This window comes from Lutjanus erythropterus, chromosome 19 (assembly GCF_056507025.1).
Source record: "Lutjanus erythropterus isolate fLutEry1 chromosome 19, fLutEry1.hap2, whole genome shotgun sequence".
NCBI classification, from domain to species: Eukaryota; Metazoa; Chordata; class Actinopteri; order Lutjaniformes; family Lutjanidae; genus Lutjanus; species Lutjanus erythropterus.
Window position 1 is genome coordinate 27887778 of NC_139335.1, and position 19830 is coordinate 27907607.

Here is a 19830-nt window from a genome sequence, read left to right on the forward strand (position 1 = left end):
CATGTTGACAGCGACAGGCCATAACGCATGGGGTACTAGAGTTACAAGTAGCACTGCAAGTACTGCATGTCTTATAATCATGAGCAACTGCTGGAGTGACAAGATTTATGTGCTGTATTTGTTTGTACTAACACTATTGGTGTGAGGTTTGAAACATGGCTGACTGACTAACAGTGGAAGCATGACAGATACTGCTGGATCTAAGAGTGCGAGTGAGAGAAGGTGGAAAAGATCTACGACCATCGGAGAGTGAACGTTCTGCATGTATGCCAAATAAATAACTTGACAATTATAAAATTTGACAGCTTATATTTTCCATATATCTAGAATTTGAAATCACTATGTGCCCTTTGCTACATTCATTTATGGTTTGCATACATTTTGTACAATGGCGTCTTTCCAATCAGAGCACAGCTAACAGCTAATTTACATATGCAGTATAAATAGTACATTAAATGTTTTTCATTGCAAATACACAGGGAATGCATGGGGGAAGTTTCATTTATAGCTGCTCATATTGGTACTGGACCCTTGTTTTGGGTTAAGCCTTCCTCCCTGCCACTGACGTTGAGCCAGAGGACTGAATTGTAGATTTCATAGATTCATAAAATACGGATAAAATTGATTAAAACATCATCCTGAGTGAGGCTAACCTCAAAAACCAGACTGCTTTCCATCAACCAAACCATCCGGAATAGTAAAGGCAGCTGACAGTAAAATGTGGTAGGGGTGTATGCCTTTTGGTTTGGGACATACCCCTTTGTGTTCCCTTTAAAAAAAAACAAAAAAACTATAGAACCCGGGGCCTCATTTACAAACGCATAAAAGAAGGCTTGAAATGTGTGTGAATTGGGATTTATAAAAACAAAAAACTTGATGAGGAAATATATGCATGTTTAGGGAAGCTTTGATTCATGTGTCCATACATCATGGAGACGGGAAACTGGTGATGCCAATGAGGTGGTGGTGAACTGAAGCCAGATTCACTACAGATATACTTACAGATCCACGTTATCATAAACATTCAAACCAGTGGTGTTATTTCTACTTGCAGTTGTAGTGAGCCATACCTGTTCTATAAGCTCCTTTTAATTTGAAAGTGCAGGAGGAGGGAGAGGAAGCGATGGACGGACTGTATGAAATGAGGATCGGTTGTGCAAAAATTACATCGAAGAGCCTTTTCCATGATTGAATAAAAAATGGCATTGTTACAACTTGTTGATGGAATGATGTCACACTGTTACAGCAACAACAATCTTGGGTAAAAGTTAAAGTGACGTTACCAACGGCTCCACAGTGAAAGAGTTAAGTTTTAAAAAAGGGGAAGGACTTCAGTACTGTGGAAGTGGTTTGGTTACAAAAGATCAGATGTACAATAAACCGCAGTAATATGTAAGAAGCTATTTTCATCACCTCAAGCAGAAGTACACACAAGTTTGAGGAGAGCCAAAACTCCTGTGACTTCTAAACCAAAAATATAACTCAGTATTTTGTCATATCAAGAATAGTTATCACAGAATATCTTGAAATATCTTGATATTATTTTGGGGACATATCGCCCACTACTCCACAGCGCACTGAGGCACTGCAGCCACACACAATTTCTCAACATCCACAATGTGCTTTGCATTGACCATTTATGGTTGAATGTGGGCGTGAAGAGGTCGAGATGTGGCATATCTATATTAATTAAGGGCATTTCTTTAACCATTTATGGGTAATTGTGTCCCTGTGGGAATTTTGCCCTGTGGTACACTTTGAACAAGCGACATTAGAACTCAGCAGAACCTTGGTCAAGTTTCTCTTTTCCTGTTTCATGTCCTAACATGTCCTATGTGCTTGGTTCGTCTATGTTGAAAAGAAAAAAGTTTGAAGATTGTTGAAAGATGTTGCTGGGGGACCTGTAAAAGCAGCATATATATACACATAAATATATATATGTATATAAATAAATACATATATATACATATATATATATATATATATATATATATATATATAGTCACATCTCAAGCAAAACACTAGCTAATTAACAACTGACTAGTTAGCTGGTGTTTTGCTAAAATTGGCTATCAGATGTAACTAGGTACTGTAGCTAGTGATTGATGTAGATTAACTGGTCTGTTGGCTCAAGTTTTGCTACAGAGCAAAGCACTATCTAGCTAACTATGGATGTAGATTAGCTAGCTTGTTAGCTATATTAAGATATGTTGCTTTTACAAGTCTCCCAGCAACACTGCAGTTTTCTTAACAACATAGGCAAGCCTAGCACACAGCATGTGTAAGGACAGGAAACAGAAAAGGAGAAATTTGACCGTGGTTCCACAAGGGGCAGGAAGGGTCAACTGTGGGAGTGAAGTGAATGGTGTGTTTGGTTTGTGTAATCTACCTGCGGAATATTAGAAAAGGAAATAGCGCACTGGCAGGTTTTATAAATCTGAATATTTTTGGCTTTATACATACAAAAAAATGTGGTGTTGATTCTCCGCAGAGTTTTATAAATGAGGCCCCAGGTATAAAAAGGCAAGGCGTATTAAGAGTGAGGAGTGTCTCGCTCCAAACATCTGTATCCTTCATGGTTTGTGGAATGAAGACACTTGGTGGAGTGATAGCAGAGAGGGAGGTTTACAAGGGGCAAGGAGGGGCAGTTCAGCAGCCTCCTATTCCCGATGAGGAGGTGGCTGCTGTGGAGTTGGTGCTGCTGTTCTGGCCTTTTCCTTTGTGCCTCTGGCCACCCCTCCTCCTCCCACCTCCTCCAGACTTTGGCTGCAAAGCAACAAAAACACCTGATAAGGCACCTCCAAATGTTCATGTGCATTTTAAATATTTAATAGGACAGTCTGTTTGTTTGTTTGTTTTTTGAAGCGTATTTGTATGAGACCTTATCCATAATCAGTGTATTACTGTAGAGCTGCTTTGGCCTTTGGATCGTACATCACTGACATGTTCAAATACGAGAAAACGAGAGCTGCATTTTTACTGGATAAAAAAGCACTATAACCTTTAATTTCTCAACCGATCTCAATGAGTTCAGTGGTAGTCAAGGGTTTCTATTCTAAATGGAGCAAGTTATTTCTAATGCACACTAAATCATAAACTCTTGAATGCAACACCACTCATTGAGATCAGTTGAGAAATAAAAGGTTGTAGTGCTTTTTATCCAGTGAAACCCCAGCTCCCCCATTTAAATGTGTTTTTTTGTAGGTCAGCCTTGACCTAACGAAAATGGCGGCCATGTTGACGTAATGCAGCAACTAGCTAAAGTGGTCAATTCAGCTAGGAAGCTAAGAAATTAACTACTGTGGACAGAGTCAGCAGCAAAATGTCTTTTAGCAATCTAAAAAAAATGTTCAAGTGTAGGCTATATTTAGGATATTTTCAGTGCTTTACTGTGTCATCAGACAGTTTTTCTGATGGGAAACTACTGTTACATAAGCCAGATACTCCACAGGCGAAATCAGTCATTTTACCTTGTGGAACACAGTCTACCACGGCCTCGTTCTGTTAGTTTGTTTGTGTTATTATGTGACTTAGGTTGTTTGTATGACTTTGGAGAATCCAAACTAACCCTTGAAAACACCAAACTGATCAAGGCAGCAATAGACCTGCAACTCCCTCTGTGAGGTAAAATTGATTTTGTCAATGGAGTCTGGCGGCTTTGGAGCAATATTTGGCTCATATTCAAGGGCTGTCTGTTGGCAAAGTAAAGCAATGAACATATTCTAAATATAGCATACACTTGAAATGACAGTGATTGTGTTTTGTTTTCTTTTTTGTTTTGTTTTTAGGTGGTTAAAAAATGTGTTTTGTTTTGTTTTTTGCTCCCCCTGTCCATAGCAATTCATTGCTTAGCTTCCTACAGTTCTACTCCTGCTGCTTTTCCAAATTGGAGACATGCAGACCAACATCTACTGTAGGTAATACACTGACTATGGATAACTACCTCAAAACTCCACAACAATAAATCCAAAAAATCCCTTTAATATGGCAGGCGATATAACAAGAAAGAGCCATCTTGCTAAGTAATACACAATCTCCCCTCTCCAGGTTCTCCTGTTCTCATTTTGAATTGACCCATTTTACCTTGTTCTCTTTGTTGCCCTCTTTTATCTGAGGGTCTTCCTCTCCCTCTCCCTTAGGAAGCCAGCCACGCAAGCAAAGCGGAGGGAGAGAGCGTGATGGAGTGATGTGGCATGACAAAGTTAAAGTTTAGGATGAAATGAGACAAAATCAAATGGTATCAGGGAAACAAAGGGAGGAGGACACAGAGGAGTTAACAAGTTAGAAAAGAGCAGCATTGTTAGGGCAACACAGTAAGGACGTCCAAACAATCACAAGAATATCATTGTTGACTAGTGTCTCACCGGTTGTGTTGTGTTGGGGCCTGCTGACTGTGCTATCGTTGCTGCGTCATCACCGGCTGCCACGGTGCCATCCTCTTTTCGGAGCGGTGCCTTCTTTGTGGACTGCATTTTGATTTGTGGAGGTTTGGAATTCGATGGCAAATTATTGGTGGATTGCAACAGCTGAAAAAATGAGAGCAAATGTGTGAGTCTTAGCAAGATAAAAAGAAAATCATCCTCTCATGATTAAAAGAGGTTCATTAAAATTTGAGCATATCTCAGATTCAAGCTCTATCAAGAGAGGATGTTTCACAGGTGAGTAGGTTAATTAATTAATATCAACGCATGTCCTTGATTCAATTCCTTTTCTACAATGAATAATAAAGAATCAGTTAACTTTTTTCTCTTATACAAGAAAATGTTGCAAAATGCCCCTCTCCTCTGATTGGCTGAAGGTAAAATCCCCCTGCCCTCTGATTGGCTGAGGGAAAATCCTCCTGTCCTCACATTTGCTGGGGGAATATTCCCCTCTCCTCTGTTTGGCTGAGGGAAAATCCTCCTCTCCTCGGATTAGCTGAGGAAAATTCCCCCTGTCCTGTGATTGGCTGAAGGAAAATCAACCTCTGTTCTTTATTAGCTGTTGTAAAATCACTCTGCCCTATAATTGACTGAGAGAACATCCTCCTCTCCTCTGATTGGCTGTTGCAAAATCGCAGAAGGAGAAGGAGTGGGTTGATCAATCCCAAAATATCAATACTGCATCTTGTTTTTGAAGATCAATTGTGGCGTCAATATGATCAATACCAAAAACAGGATCAGTGTCAGTTTTTCTCATCTCCATTGTACAGTTTTTAATTCATCAAATAGCAGAACTGTGTAAACAATGTTAAGTTGTTTAGTGCATCTGTCGTCTGTGTGCACTCAAACAGCACAAGCATCATGCAGCATGACTAGTTTAATCCGACACATAGTGACTGAACGGAACGGACAGAGAAAGGGCTTTGTTTGGAGATACTTCACAGCTGTGACTGAAAACGTGTGGGGTAGGAAGTCTGTTCAATACAGATTTGTTCAAACACATAAGAAAACACCACAAGATACAAAACAAAGAGCTGCAAGATAAGAAGTGAGGAGGAAGTGCAGCATCCAGACACAGAGAGGAGAGGAGGAGGAGAGAGGGGAGTCTTTTCAGAGAGGCTCAAGCAGGAATAACCACGTATATAACAGTTAAATAACTGTTAGTCAAATAGAATTTTCAGCATTAGTTAGTATTACATTTTCAAATTGTAATTACTCATCAATAGCAGACGAAATAGCCTAAAATTCAGACATTAAAATAATATATTCAGCCCATTGAAACATGTCATCTATATTATTTTAATGGAACTGAAAACAAAACCTCAAACCTGAAATATAAAAATGGCTGAATATAATAACCCTTCACTTTAACTGTGAAAGGATTCCTATATTTAGGCAATTCTGGCCCTGTATTACTTGGTGCCAACTTTTCGATATCGACAGCCCCAACCACAGAGTGCACAGAAAGTAGTCTGGTGTCAGAGGTAACCGCCACCTCAATAATGGTTAAAACTATAAACCAACATCAACAACCATGAACAGACACATTACAAACAAGAAGAGACATTTTCCTCTTACTCATACTTAGTCCAGACTAGGCCTGATGGGAATGTGGGCTGTTGCTATGACATTTTAACCTAACAAATTGTAGCAGAGAGCAGCACACTCTGCTCCCTGTAGGTTACAGAAGGAGGATTAATATATTTATCCAGATCGTCAACCTTGTGTTTATGCAGGTACTGTGAGAAAAATAGACTTCTAGCATAAATAAACACTTCAGGTCGCAGTTAGGACTGTGATAGACAGCAAGACATAGCTGAAACATGAACCTGCAGGGAGCTGCACAGGAGAAATTATTAAAATCACTGTGAAACAACGTCTACCCTCTTCTATCTTATAATGCCTAGGTGTACTTCTGCTGTTATTTTTGTTAAAATAATGAAAAAGTTAAGTAACTTGCCTAACAGTGGTGATGTTATTGTAAGAGTAAATACCCGGTACTGTACTGTGGTGTACCACCACTCATCATGTTAACGCTATCCCAGTATAAGCAGAAGCTGATGTTCCAGAAGGTTGTTCTACCTTGGTGATGGTTCCCACAGCCTTGGTTCGTCCCTCCCTGAACACCAGCCTCTGGTCGCAGTGCAGGTACTCGGGGGTTTTGATGAAGCGGAAGTGAACTGAAGCCTTGTCCCCCGTCCGTAAGCAGTCTCTATTCATGGACAGGATGGTGGCTGTCTGCCTTATGCTGCCACAGTGGACTAGGTGGGGGGGTGGTGGTGAGGGCAGAGAGGTGATTGGATAGAGCAGCAGAAAAAAAGAAAAGGGAAAATGAGTTTCACAATTGAGAGCACCTGTATTTCTATCAAACTTCATCACTGTGTATAACAAAATGATAACAAAAGGACTGCCCACTGGCCCATGGCAAGAACATGCACTTAACACTTTTCCTTGTTATTGTTACCCACCCATGGCCTGGTATCTGGGCGATATCGTAGTGGGATGATGCAGTACCAGGATCTCTGCCTCAAACTCCCAAGTGGCCTGTGGGCACAGCCTTGGCGAAACCATCACCATGCCTTTCCTTATGGACGAACGCTTGATCTTCACAAAGAGTAATGTGATAGGAGGGATAAAGACAACAGAGGAACAAAGAAATGTTCAGTTTTAGACACTGTTCTACTATCATTCCCCCAGTTAATTTCTCAAGATTTGAGGTGTTATATAAGAAAGATGCAAGAGAAACAACCAAGGACTATATAATCCCAGACCTTCACCCTTGATGCTGCTGTGGGAGATTTTCCCCTCCTACCTTTTTGAGAGCAAATGAGGCAGTCTGGCCACCCCTGACCTCTTTCACAGGCATTCTCTTGCGATGGATTGATTTGACTGCAATGGGGATGAAGCTGCCCAAAGGGTCCGGCCCTAGTAGCATCGTATCATTCAGGCGTATGAGTCCTCGTAAGGTAGTTCCTGATACTACTGTTCCCACTCCCTGAAACATGAACACAACACAACCAGCAGTTTAGACAGCATTTGATAGGTACTGTTGTGTATGATATGTAGCATGATATCCCTCACTCATCTAATTCACATGGTACAATGAATTTAGCTATAATAGTTTGGCAGCGGTCACCGGCACAGAGTAGGTATCGTCGATCTGGAACTCAGCCGGCTGGTCGTCCCGGTAGGAAGTCCTGGAGGAAAGCAGGTTGAGGAACATCTTGAGCAGGTCCATGTTCTCTCCGGTCACATTAGAGATCTGGAAGATGGGACACATCCTGCAGGGGAAAGAGGGGGCAGGCATAGAAATTACAAAAGAACATTTTCGTTCTCAGTCTAAATCTGGCTGGGAAAAACCAAGTACCTCTCCGAACTGAAGTTTGAAGCCGTGACTATGACGTCGTCCTTGTTCTGTACCAGGACAGGGATCTTCCTGCAGCCGGGGGACTTCAGTAATCTCTGGAGCAGCTTCAAAGTCTCTGTTGTGAGCAAACACCATTAGAATTACAGCACATTATCACATGTTGCATATTCAAGACATTTCAGGAAGAAATAACAGCATGTATATTCCATAAATATCTATGATATTATATGTTTGTAATGCCTGCTAAATTGGCAAATGACCTGCCAGTGACAAGAGTTTGATATCAGTTCTCAGTACCTTTAAGCTATCAATCAAAATAACCCAGTGCCAAGAAGTATCAAACCCTAACCTACTGTTAGATTGTTGCATCTCAGAGAGAAATACAGGTGAGGGAGTTATAAAAGGAATTTCAGAGGACTGACCTTGCAGGATGTTGGCTGGACACATGTCAATCTTGGTCACCACTACAAACACAGGCACATTCAGGGCTAAGGCCAGACCCAGGTGCTCTTTGGTCATCCCTACGATACCTGCATTACTGCCCACCTGGCAGGACAGGGAGAGAAAAAAAAATGTGGCTATATTTTAATCAAGGACACAGGAAAAAGGTTTCACAGTGTATATACATATAGGTAGACACAGTTAGATGGACAGACAGAGAAAGAGATTTTTAATATGCAACCCAGTCATGATATTTACCAGCATAATGCCAATTTCCTATTGCCACACACCCACAAAAAAAAACATCTTCCCTTTCCTGAGCCCCCTTTCTGACCATGAGCATGCAGAAGTCTGGCAAGTGTCCAGTCATCCCAAACACGGTGGTCTTGAGGTATTTCTCGTGGCCGGCCAGGTCTATGAAGGTAATGACCTTGGAGGACTTCTCACAGATTTTGGTCCAGTCCAGGCTTCCTCCGTGACTATCTGGTTTGTTCACCACCTAGAGCCAGACAGAGAGGGGGCTGGGTTTTATCCACAGTGTTCATTTTGTCTCCACCTCCATGTGCTGCTTTACAATCAGGTCTTTTATAACACATCCTATTACTGTTATGTGGTGAACGTTACTTGCACCCTCATACAGTAAGCAACTTCATGTCTTTAAATAAACAATCCTGGTGAAAACTTCCTAAGTAAGAGCACCTAAGCTCTTATTTATAATGGTGCTATTACAGGCTACTTTAGCTGCTACACTTGACTTTTTCTTGATGCCATCTTCAGCATTTCAATTAGTCCTTCACCTCTTGTATAGTTAACCTGCTTTACTTGTCAAGTTGCTGTCAATATTTAATTCAAATATACATATGTATGTGTATTGTATTCCTGTGTTCAAAGACCACAGGACAAACTAAGGGCAAATCCTTGTGCTTCTTGTGGGGATCCTTAAAAATACATAAACATATAATTCTAACGTTTTAACAATAGAGCTGGGGTGATTTGCCATTGATTGCAAAAATACATAAATTTGCAGAATAATGCATTAATGCATTGCAATGAACTGTGGCGCCTGGTCAGAGTGGGATTCACCCAGAGAACAACCTGCAACAAACAAACCATGCCGAATCATCTGAAGTGTGGGAGTATGATTCTCTATAAGCTCTGCAAACTGGAAATGGCCTTATCACAGCAGAGCACCGCTCTGCACGAGCACTGTGAGAGAAAGCTGGAGCGCTCTGTCAGCAGCACTGAGACAGCACTGTCTTGTTTACTTTCTGTCAGCACCCAAGCACAATATGTCAGGATTATCAACACGTGGAATGTGTTTCTGTTAGTAGTAGTCACTCATGAATGAATGCCTATTCACTGCCTCCATGTTCAAAGCAATGCCTGCACCGCTGCTTGATAACGCCACACTATGATTGTATAACCTTTGATTCCACTGGGTACATCACATCTGCGCCACAGTTTTTGATCTATAAACAAAGTTGTTTTTCAGCCCTATCTGTTTACATTAATGGCCATGTATGAGTGAGAAAGATTATTGTTACAGCCTGTAACTTGTTTCAATTATTTTCTTTGCCCCACACTGATGCAAAAACACATTTGCCAGTGATCATCATACCTGCATATTACTCCAGTAATTAAACAAAACCATGTCATAAACAGTTTAAGTTTTAAGTCAAGTACTGAAGTACAAATACTGATTCTCCAGTCCAGGAAAAGCGTTGACACAGTGATGCAGCCCTTTTTAATTTGAGGTTCAGTATTTTTCTGATCAGGCATCTGACAAATGGAGTCTATTAAAGAGGGTTAAAAGTAATTTCAAAATACACTACCATTATCATTATTCTAGTGTGCTTTATGTGTCTAGTTTTCAGGACTATGACAGAATAAAATACTGAAATATAACTATTCTTTCAGGAGTGTGGCAACCAGTAGACTTCTCTGTTCTCTACCCCTCACCTGTCCCTCCTGGTCAAACCCCAGGATATCGTTGCCCACACTGCTAGTCCTGCCGCTCTCCATCTCGTGTTTGTGTCTGAAGAGCTTCTGGCGGGCAAAGCCCCTGCCATTGTCCAGCTCTCCATGTGTTAACACTCCAAGCAGAGTACTCTTACCAGCGTCCACATTACCCACCACTGCAACCCTGAAGGGTAGAGGAGTACAAAACATCACCAAAACTGTGCAAAAAAAGCCATAACTGTCAGACATGTCTCATTAAAGAAAACGTAATCAATGTAGTGAAAAAAGAAAGGAACTATTATTCCAGTAGTGGGTAATATGTGTGGGATCTATTACTGGATCGTAACCATGATCCTCGTTATTCATATCTCTGACCACTCACCTGACCTCCAGGAAGTCCAGCTCACCCACACGCCGACGGATGAGATAATCGCGGACCAAACCAGCAGCCTCATTGCGCTCCCGCAGTGGAATAAGGTCAGCATCCAGTTGCTCACACATGGAGCACACCGTGGCTACCGAGGCCTCCATATCCTTCTCATCCAGACCCCAGTCACCACCATCTACAACAGAGAGATGGAGGAAGATGAACAACAAAATGAGGAAAAAAGGAAATAAAATTATATGTTTCCATCACTGCGATTGTGCAAAAGAGCTCAAGTTGCTGAATAATTTGAGTAACCACAGCATGTGAACTGCAGTTTTCTCACCTGAGCCCATCCCAACCACATAGATGGTCTCTCCACATCCCTCCTCCATCCTGTCCCGTAGCTGGCGAAGTAACGAGTCATACTGCTCCCCATTTGGGCTGACAAGTGCCAGCTATTGTACATGCAGAGACAAAGAAAGAAACAGAGGGAAAATTGGCTATCGTTGGAGATGTGACCCTGGCTGGATGTTTGTTCTTCATTAGATGCATAAACAAAGCAAATCCTTTACCAAATGTGTTACAATCAGTGAATCATTAATGGTTCAATCTGATTTCAGTTTCTCAAATGTGCATATTTTCTGATTTCTTAAGTGCTCTTATGACAGTAAACTGAATATCTTTGTGTTTTGGACATGGGATATCTGAGGATGCCAGCTTGGGCTTTAGAAAACAGAAGTCAGCATTTTTCACCATTTACTGATCTTTTACGGAACAAACCACTCATCGATTAATAACTGATAAATCTAGAACAATCAACAAATTAATCATGATGAAAATAATTGTTAGTTGCATCTCTAGTTCAGACAGTTCTCATATGTAAGCAACAATACAAAGCAAAACTCTGGGGAAAGGTAACTGGAAAAGCTGCTCACCACACACCAAACACAGCTGTTTCTCTTCCCATGAAACACCCCAAGGTTACAAGCGAACGCAACACTATTATCCCTGCAGATATAGATGCCTCTAAAGCTCCATTATGCCAATCAATACCACAGTAAAACTGCTCCACACTGTTGACCATGATTAACTGAGGAACACAAGTAAAATACAACCAAAAGCATCACAGTTACTACACAATCTGTACAACTGTGAAGGTATTTTATGGTAGTTTTCAATGCATTACATACTGAACAAAGAATTTTAATTAGTTTTAGGGCTGCAACTAATGATTATTTTTTTTATTCCATATTGTGGAAGTGTGGTTTAAGTTTTGTTATCCACTCTGTCACCCAATCACATTAGATTATAGCAACAATTAAGACAACTACTTACTTGCTTTTTGTGGCTTTTTTGTTTCACTATTGAGCTAAATGTACAGAGGTTTTCCTGAAAAAATGGTTATGATGGTGTTAATATTACAGTATATGCTAAAATATATGCATACTTACTGATAATAATCCATCACCGCTATGTCCATTTACTTCAGACAGTACTACACTATTAGCCTGGTTCAAGTACATTGGTAGTTGTAAGTACTAGGTATGTATAGAAGAAGAGGGCATACTTTATTAATCCCTGAGGGGAATTACATTCTTTTCACTCTGTTGTAATTTTGTACATACATACAGGCCCAAAACACACACACAAGCACAAACAGGACCTAGACAATCATCTCAGATGAGGTGTCAGAGTGAGGGGCTCACATATATATACATATATATACAGTCAGGTGCCCCAAGCAGTTAGGGGTTTGGTGTCTTACTCAGGGGCACGTTGGCAGTGCCCAGGGAGTGAACCGGCACCTCTCCAGTTACCCGTCCACATTCCGTACTTTGGTCCGTATGTGACTTGAACTGGCAACCCTTTGATTCTCAAGCCAAGTCCTTAAAGACTGAGCTACTGCCACCCCAATGTATGCAGGTATGTGTACTGCTATTGCCTGTAATTTGAATCTGAGTCCAATTGTTCTTATAAAGTTTCTATTTTGCTCAGTTCTTATCATGTATAAATATTAATTTTCTAAGTTTCTCTATTATTTCTGTCTTTATGCTGCTTTAACTCCAGAATTCCCTTCTAGGGACCAATAAAGGATTTCTTATCTTATCTGCACCTGGAATTAAATTGATGGTTCAGTACCATTGAGCAAAAGGTGCACAGTGTGATGTCACATGAGTAATATCCACAAAAGTAAATCGAAGTGCAGCTAACAGCTGATATGAGGATGACACAAACCGATGGAATTGACAGGAGCCAAAGGTGGACCAGGGACTGCCTCCCTGATGCAACCCTGTGCAACCCTCCGGGTAATATAATACCTTTGTAATGTGTAATTTGACACGTCTGGACACAAACCTGATTGCTGTCACTCTCAAACAGGTTTACATTATTGTTAAACTCTTGTTTATTTCCAAGTGTGAATACTTAACATCAACTTTTGATAAATCACAGTAGGTCTGCAGTGTGATACTATTTTCTCTCTAATTGCTCAGAGGCATAAGTGCTTGTTAGTTCAGCAGGGTAACCAGACCACATTATCTTGTTACTATTCATTTCATCAGCCTGTGCGTTTTTGTATTGGGGTTAAAGGTAAGATCATTAACATTTGTCTGAGCTGTTCGTAAACACACCAGATGATAGCTGATTGGGTGTCATTCCCAGGGCATCAAAAAAACAACATTATTACTGACATTATTATTATATACATTATTATTGATGTTTAATGCATCATCAATAGCAGCCATTAAACCAAACAGCTTTGCATTTCTTCAAAACTTCAGGCTGAATCTCTCCCAGCTCCATCTGTTCAGCTCAGTGGTCAACTCTCCAAGGGTTGCAAATTTTGTGCATTTTACTTAGTCAATAGTTGAAAATGCAAACAATCAATTAATCATTAATAATCTGTAAAACACAAAACACGTTTCTGTTTTTTTTTTCCATTTTCAGTTTTTAATTTTGTTTTGTCTGTTCTTTCTCATTATAGTTTACATTTCCTTAGTCAACAAATGGCTTTGTCAGACAAAACACTATCAAATGAGGTGCAATTACTGCCATTTCTATTCTAGTGATTAAAAATCCATGATACTGGTTGAATTCAGAACATCCTTACTCCAAAGTTGTGCTGCTGCAGTGTTTAGTTTTCCACCCATATGTCACTGTTTTCATTAGCCTGTTTACAATCACATAACCTTATTGCCATATGAATTCAAATTGTACTCAGTACTCAATTATTTTAAAAGTAACTAAGTAGATTACATAGTGTAATGCATACGCAAGTGTGAGTAAAAATACAGACTTGAAAATCTACTCATAAAAGTACAAGTATCTCCAAAAAAAAACTACTTAATTACAATAATTTGAGTGTTTGTAGTTACTTCCACCCAAGTTAATGGGTCATAGCTGATGATTAAGGGGGGTTGTGTTTGTTTAAGTCAATATATTGTTTTGCAGAAAATGCTGCATATTATCCCTTTAATGCAAGATGTCAAGTCAATGTTATGTTTGTTTTTTGACAGCAGTCATTCATGTTACCATGCCTTGCTCGTGACAGTAACAGTAGAATCAGATATAGAGAGCTAGAGACGTGCTATGGTAGCATATGGTGCAATGTGCTCCGGCTGATTAGGCTCCAGTGTTAACGTTAGGTTAGACTGTGCGCTACAGCATCAGCTGGGGCTAGCGTTAGCCACAACTAGCTATTTTAATTAACGTCAGCAAAAGCACGTCCCCTGAGTCCAGGAAGTCAGTCGTGCATTACATTGTTACTAAGGCTGCTCACTGAGTGCAATACGGAACAATGTACAATGTCTGGTGAACATGCAAGACACACATCATTTGCGTCATTCATTCATTCAGGAGCAGCTAACGTTAGCTTGGCAGCGCCATAATACCCAGGGCCTAGCTTTACCTTGTTGGTGAAGTCAACCCCACGGTCCTCGGGCTCGCCATTCATCATATCCCCGTCGTCGAAGCACTCGTCCCCGGCGTCGTCTCCGCATCCTCCCCCTCGGTCTGGAGCGAATATGCTCGCGGGGACCAACGCGTCTGCCAGCGGTATGGAGCCCGCGCTTAAACCTGGCTCGTGCGCCGCCGCTATTGATGCCATTTCTACGCCAGCCTTGCAGTAATAAATTTCAAGCTGTCCCAGTTGTTGTGATGTCGGGCTGACGACCACACACACTACACAGTGCACAGTGAGCTCCACACGCTAATGTCAGTGCAACGCTACACAACAAGTAGTGAAGCCAAGCTGTGTAATACTACTTGAGCTAACATTACACTAACATGCTCCTTATTTATATACCGTCCGTTTGCGTGCAAGCCATTTAAAAATAAAACACCATTCATACATATTTATGAAGAAGGTGCGGATGAACACGCCTTTTTACTTCATATCCACCAATGGGGTGCAAGTCACTGTGAATATGTTAGCTGCGGACCAATAGCAGTGAGGGGGTCGTTCATATGATTACAAGGTGTACCAGTCCCTCAGGAAGCGGCAGGGCTGGTAATGTTTGTGTAATGGTGCAATCACAGTGTAATAACTCTTATTGTTGATGAAGCCTAAAGATATTAAAAAACAATGATTCATTAATTATGAACTTAATGGTTGCTGTCATCTTATTGTCTAGCATATTACCTTTTCTGCTGAAACAAATCTTAGTCTGTGAAATAATCACACTCCTTATTTGTTCAGACAAAGACAAGTTTCATAGGAAATATAATTTATAATAATAATAATAATAATAAGAAGAAGAAGAAGAAGAAGAAGAAGAAGAATTAAGTAATATTCTAGTTAGTTATAGTGAATAGTTTGGCCAAAGTTGCTGATTAAAACAAGTCATGTTTATATTTGAATCAGTGACAAGCGAAGAATATGCTGTCCCAGATTTCATTTTAGTTGTTGCAGTTTCATCATCCCTCTCCATCAAGATTGCTCTACAGATTGAAGTGCTCTGTGTGAGGAAAACAATACATAAATTCCCCAAATGGACCTCAGAAGGTTCATTATAATACCCAATTATACTGATTTATGTTTATATGATCAATGATTAATGATTAATTTGTTGATTTATTTTTTCCTTTTGATATTCCTAGTGTTAATAAAGTAAGACGGCAGTGTCTGAAAAGTTGTGAGCACAACTTTTTGCTAAATATTTATTTTAAGGAATCAGACCTGTTTAACTGAATACAGTGCTGATCTGTGAAAGGTAGTACAAACTTTAAGCTGAGGGAACCCATCTTAAGACTGTTTACCGCAAATGAAAAAAGAATCCAACTTAAAGCTTTTGCCCAAAAAAGTGAAGGCTCAGACAAAAGCATCAAAACCATAGGCTTTTGTAACGGCACCAAAAGTACAGACACATTTTCTGTTTTGTATGTTGTTTGCAATTCTGCAACGCACTTCTTCCAAAACTGTCTGACATTTGACACTTCAAGAATGAAATTGCTTGCAATCATGAGGAAAACTCGTCCATTCAAAATGCAAAACACAGGGCCGAACTGAAATGACCAATACCATGACCAGCTGTCCTGTCCTGTCCTAACAGTCACAGAATATAGTAAAATAACAACATGAAAATTCGGAAAGATATTCTGATCACATCAGTAATATGGGCATCTGAATCTTTAACAGTATTTTGTTAAAATGCTGTTAAATGGTGGTAAATCCACCATAAATTTAGCAATTCATTAAAGTACTCACATTTCAATGAATGCAAAAATAAAAAGGAAAAAAGTATACAGCTTACTCATTTTGCAACTGCAAAAACAACACAAAGAAAATTAGAATTACAGAACAGTAACCAATACAATATGTCACTGTAAACTCACACAAATACAGTTAAATTACAGTGACATGGTAAACAAACAAAGGTGTTGTTTACCTGCACTATATTGACAAGATCCAGTTCCTGTTCATGGTTAAACAGACGTTGCTTTCCACCCTCAGGAGGTTGTCTGTCATGTTCTCAATGGTTAGGATTCTTTTTACTGAATTTTAATGCTGTACACGGTAACATCAAAGTGTATTACATGTACACATGTGCACTGAGGACCACAGATCAAGTGTATTTGTATCTTGTATTGATGCAGAATGATGTGCAGCCTTTACACAGGTACAGTCTAGAGTGGAAAGTTGAAGATGTACCTGTTCTCCGCTCTAAATGTTCATATTATGCACTGAGAAAAAGAGAATTGTTGGACCAGCTTAAAAAAATACTTTAATTGGTAACACAACTGTTTGTTTTTTTTTAAATCAAGTTAACAAGTACGATCAACGCAATCGCCTTAAGTCAGATGTACTTAATCTGATTGCTTTCAAATCAGCAGTTTGCATGATTGCAATTCAACAATCTAAAATTTTCCAACTCAATTATTTGCTTTACCCAAAAGTAAAATACTGTTCCTTAAAAACCTAATAGTATGATTTCAGGAAAATAATATTTTAATAACCTTAGTCTGTCAAATATAACTAGGCTTAATATAACTGGTAATGTTAGCGTGACTCAACCAGCTCATCTGGTTCAGAGAATTTACAAAAACTTGAACAACCAACTCTGGTGGACCATTTTATATCTAACATAATGCATTATTTGATTATGAAATATAATTTTGACCTGCCTTAGACTGAACCTTCTTTCCGAGTCACCAAGAGAAAATGACTGCTCAGTCGGAGGGGGAAAAATGTGGAAAAGACGTGGACGCCGTGACGTCAGACGCACCATACTAGAAACCTCAGTGGTGCGCTTTCACAAATTGTTATAATCCACAAAAGTAGCAGGAAGCTCAATGAAACTAGAGCTGCAAAATTAATCAAAGTTTTACTGAAATCGCAATACGGCTTCCTGCAATTTTCAAACTGCAGTAGGTGTAATATTTGTTCAAAACAAAATGTGTGTCTAAAAACCTTTAAATCAGATTATCAGATTCTATAGACATAAAATAAACATCTTCATTTAGAATCATTCAGATTCCTGCTAAAAAACATCATAGCATAGTCATTTTAACGTTTTCAATCAAAATAAGAATAATGATCTAAAAATTATCATTACCTCTAATATTGCAAATCATATTACAATATCGGTCAAAATAATCACAATTTTTCGAAATTATTAAACCCTAGATGAAACTCATTCAGAACATGTCATTACTTCGACTACTTTCCAGTGTATGTGCTACCATGTAGAAACTCAGGTCGGGCTGGACTGTCTGCCCTGTCTTCCTCATCATCAGACCATCATGCAGTACAAAATGATCCTCCAAAGTGGCCCTTATGTTTGCTGGAAATATGTCTCAATCTATCTGCCTGGTCCCATTCTTGTCCTTGTTTTCCTACTCCTCTGTCTCTGTCCCTTCCTCTTCCTCTCACTCTCACCGCCTCCATGTTCGCAGAATTCTCACAGAAGAGGTGAGCTTACCCGAGGTCTATTTGTAGCTACTGTAACACTGATTGGTGCATTAGTGTTGAAGTGTTTTTGTGTGTGCGTGTTGTCAGTTTCAGGTATATTTTCCATTTTGAACGGAAGTTATCCCCCGGTGATTTCAGTCCTGAAGTGTCTAATGTTAGAAACAGTGTGTAGTGTTTTACAAGAAGTGCTGCAGAGTAGAAAACAAAGTGCAAAACAGGATATGCATTTGTACTTTAAGTGCATTTGCTTAAAGCAGGGGGTTTTCAGGCCAAGGACCCAACCTGGAGCTGGAAACTGTCAAAGAATTTCAAAGACCCCCTAGAAGTCCTGGACTTCCTGTTGAAGACCCCTGGTTCAAAGCATGGATACAAGTTTAAGTTTTGATGCTGATGCAGTACAGTAAAAAAAAAAGAACCAAATCAATGATATCATGTTCTAATATTGTCCACAGAGCTGCCAGAAGACCTCCTGGGGGCAGAAGATGTCTGTTTACCCATGAACAGGAACTGATCCTTGTCGATAGAGTGTTGGCAAACAATGTTTTTTTTAACCATCACATTTTTACTGTATATACTGTTTATTTCCGATTCTGTGAGTTTACACCAGCATATTATATCCATTACTGTACTGTAATTGTGCTTTTTGTTTGTTGTTTATTTGTGGCAGTAAAGAATGAAGCCTGCATGAGAAAATTAAAACTGTGTACAAAGTACTAAAGACATCAGTGTTTTGCGCGAAGCACGTCAGTGTCGTGTTGCTACTTTGAGAAAGTAATTAAAATGGAGCGTGTCTATATCATTTTGTTGCAAAAATGCCACTTTGAAAGGTTTTGAGTCCAGAGTTTGAATTTTCACATAGAAGTGAAATGTTTCTCTCCTAGAGTTGTGTGTTTTTTGGCTTGTGTGTAGAATTTTGACGCAATGAGCCAATTTCTGCAACACTTGTGTAAGTGATAGATAAAAACTGCAAAAGATGTGGATTTTGAGCATAGGCTTTCTCTGCTGTTCCTCTGGGTGAAGTCTGACAGTGAGATAAACATGACCATCAATCCAAAGACTGAAAGTACTGTTATCAGAAATTATTTTAAGGTAAAATTGCTCAAGACCAGCCATTAAGTCAGCCATTAAGTCAGCCATCAAGTCGGTAAAGTGTTGCAGTTCTGCATTGTGACCACTGGAGGGCAGTGAACACTTGTGTTTTCGTTCAGGTCAACTGTCCACCCATAGCATCAAAGCAGACACAGGACCATACCGATAATTCCTGTCAAAACTCTCAGAACAGTTGAAAGAGTTGAGCTGTGATGCTGTGCCAAGGATATAGATCAGGGGTGACAAACTCATCTCCATGCCACACACAACACCATTTGATCTCAAGTGAAGCGGACCAGTACTTTTTAGCTATTTTTAGTTAAAAAGAGTACATTCTGAAAACCTTCATAAACCATCCATTTGTAAAACAGATGAACATCGTGAGATGTCTTATAAAAAAAAATAAGTACAACAACATTCGGTCAGTCTGCTGTCATTACATGTGCATTACAATATACAGATCACAGTGGATCCACAAAATCTAAACAGGACATGCATGAATTTTGGAATGGAACAATTTAGTATTTCACTTCTTTATGATATGAACTTTAATTTTACATTCACCACACAGCACCAGCTTAAGTGGGGAAAAGTGGAGGAAGGTTGAGAAGTCAAATGTTTTGGCAGAGCATTAGCTGCAGGGTTTCACCAATATTTTTTGAAGATAGAAGTCTGATACAGAATATTTTGTACTGAAGCTTCTGACTGACAATATTTTGCAGAATGTTCAACATCTTTAAATATGTAAATATGACCATAATAAGTGTTCTTTTTTTTC

The 19830-nt window shown here is 39.6% G+C and overlaps 1 protein-coding gene across 2 annotated transcripts; it reads right to left on the minus strand.

Moving 5' to 3' along the window:
* Window positions 1-2040: 2040 nt before the first annotated feature.
* On the minus strand, window positions 2041-14888 carry gtpbp1 (GTP binding protein 1). 2 transcript variants are annotated; one of them, XM_084744778.1, is made up of 14 exons: window positions 14463-14888; window positions 10899-11010; window positions 10571-10751; window positions 10189-10372; window positions 8564-8728; window positions 8211-8334; window positions 7789-7903; window positions 7558-7702; window positions 7234-7416; window positions 6890-7025; window positions 6504-6682; window positions 4365-4526; window positions 4084-4134; window positions 2041-2766 (listed from the first exon to the last, which is right to left on the minus strand). In XM_084744778.1, exons 1-14 carry the CDS (start codon window positions 14658-14660, stop codon window positions 2650-2652), a joined length of 2052 nt encoding a protein of 683 aa, XP_084600904.1. In that variant the 5' UTR covers window positions 14661-14888; the 3' UTR covers window positions 2041-2649. The 2 variants fall into 2 exon arrangements, with proteins under 2 accessions (XP_084600904.1, XP_084600905.1); XM_084744779.1 differs by lacking the exon at window positions 4084-4134.
* Between the last annotated feature and the right edge of the window lie 4942 nt (window positions 14889-19830).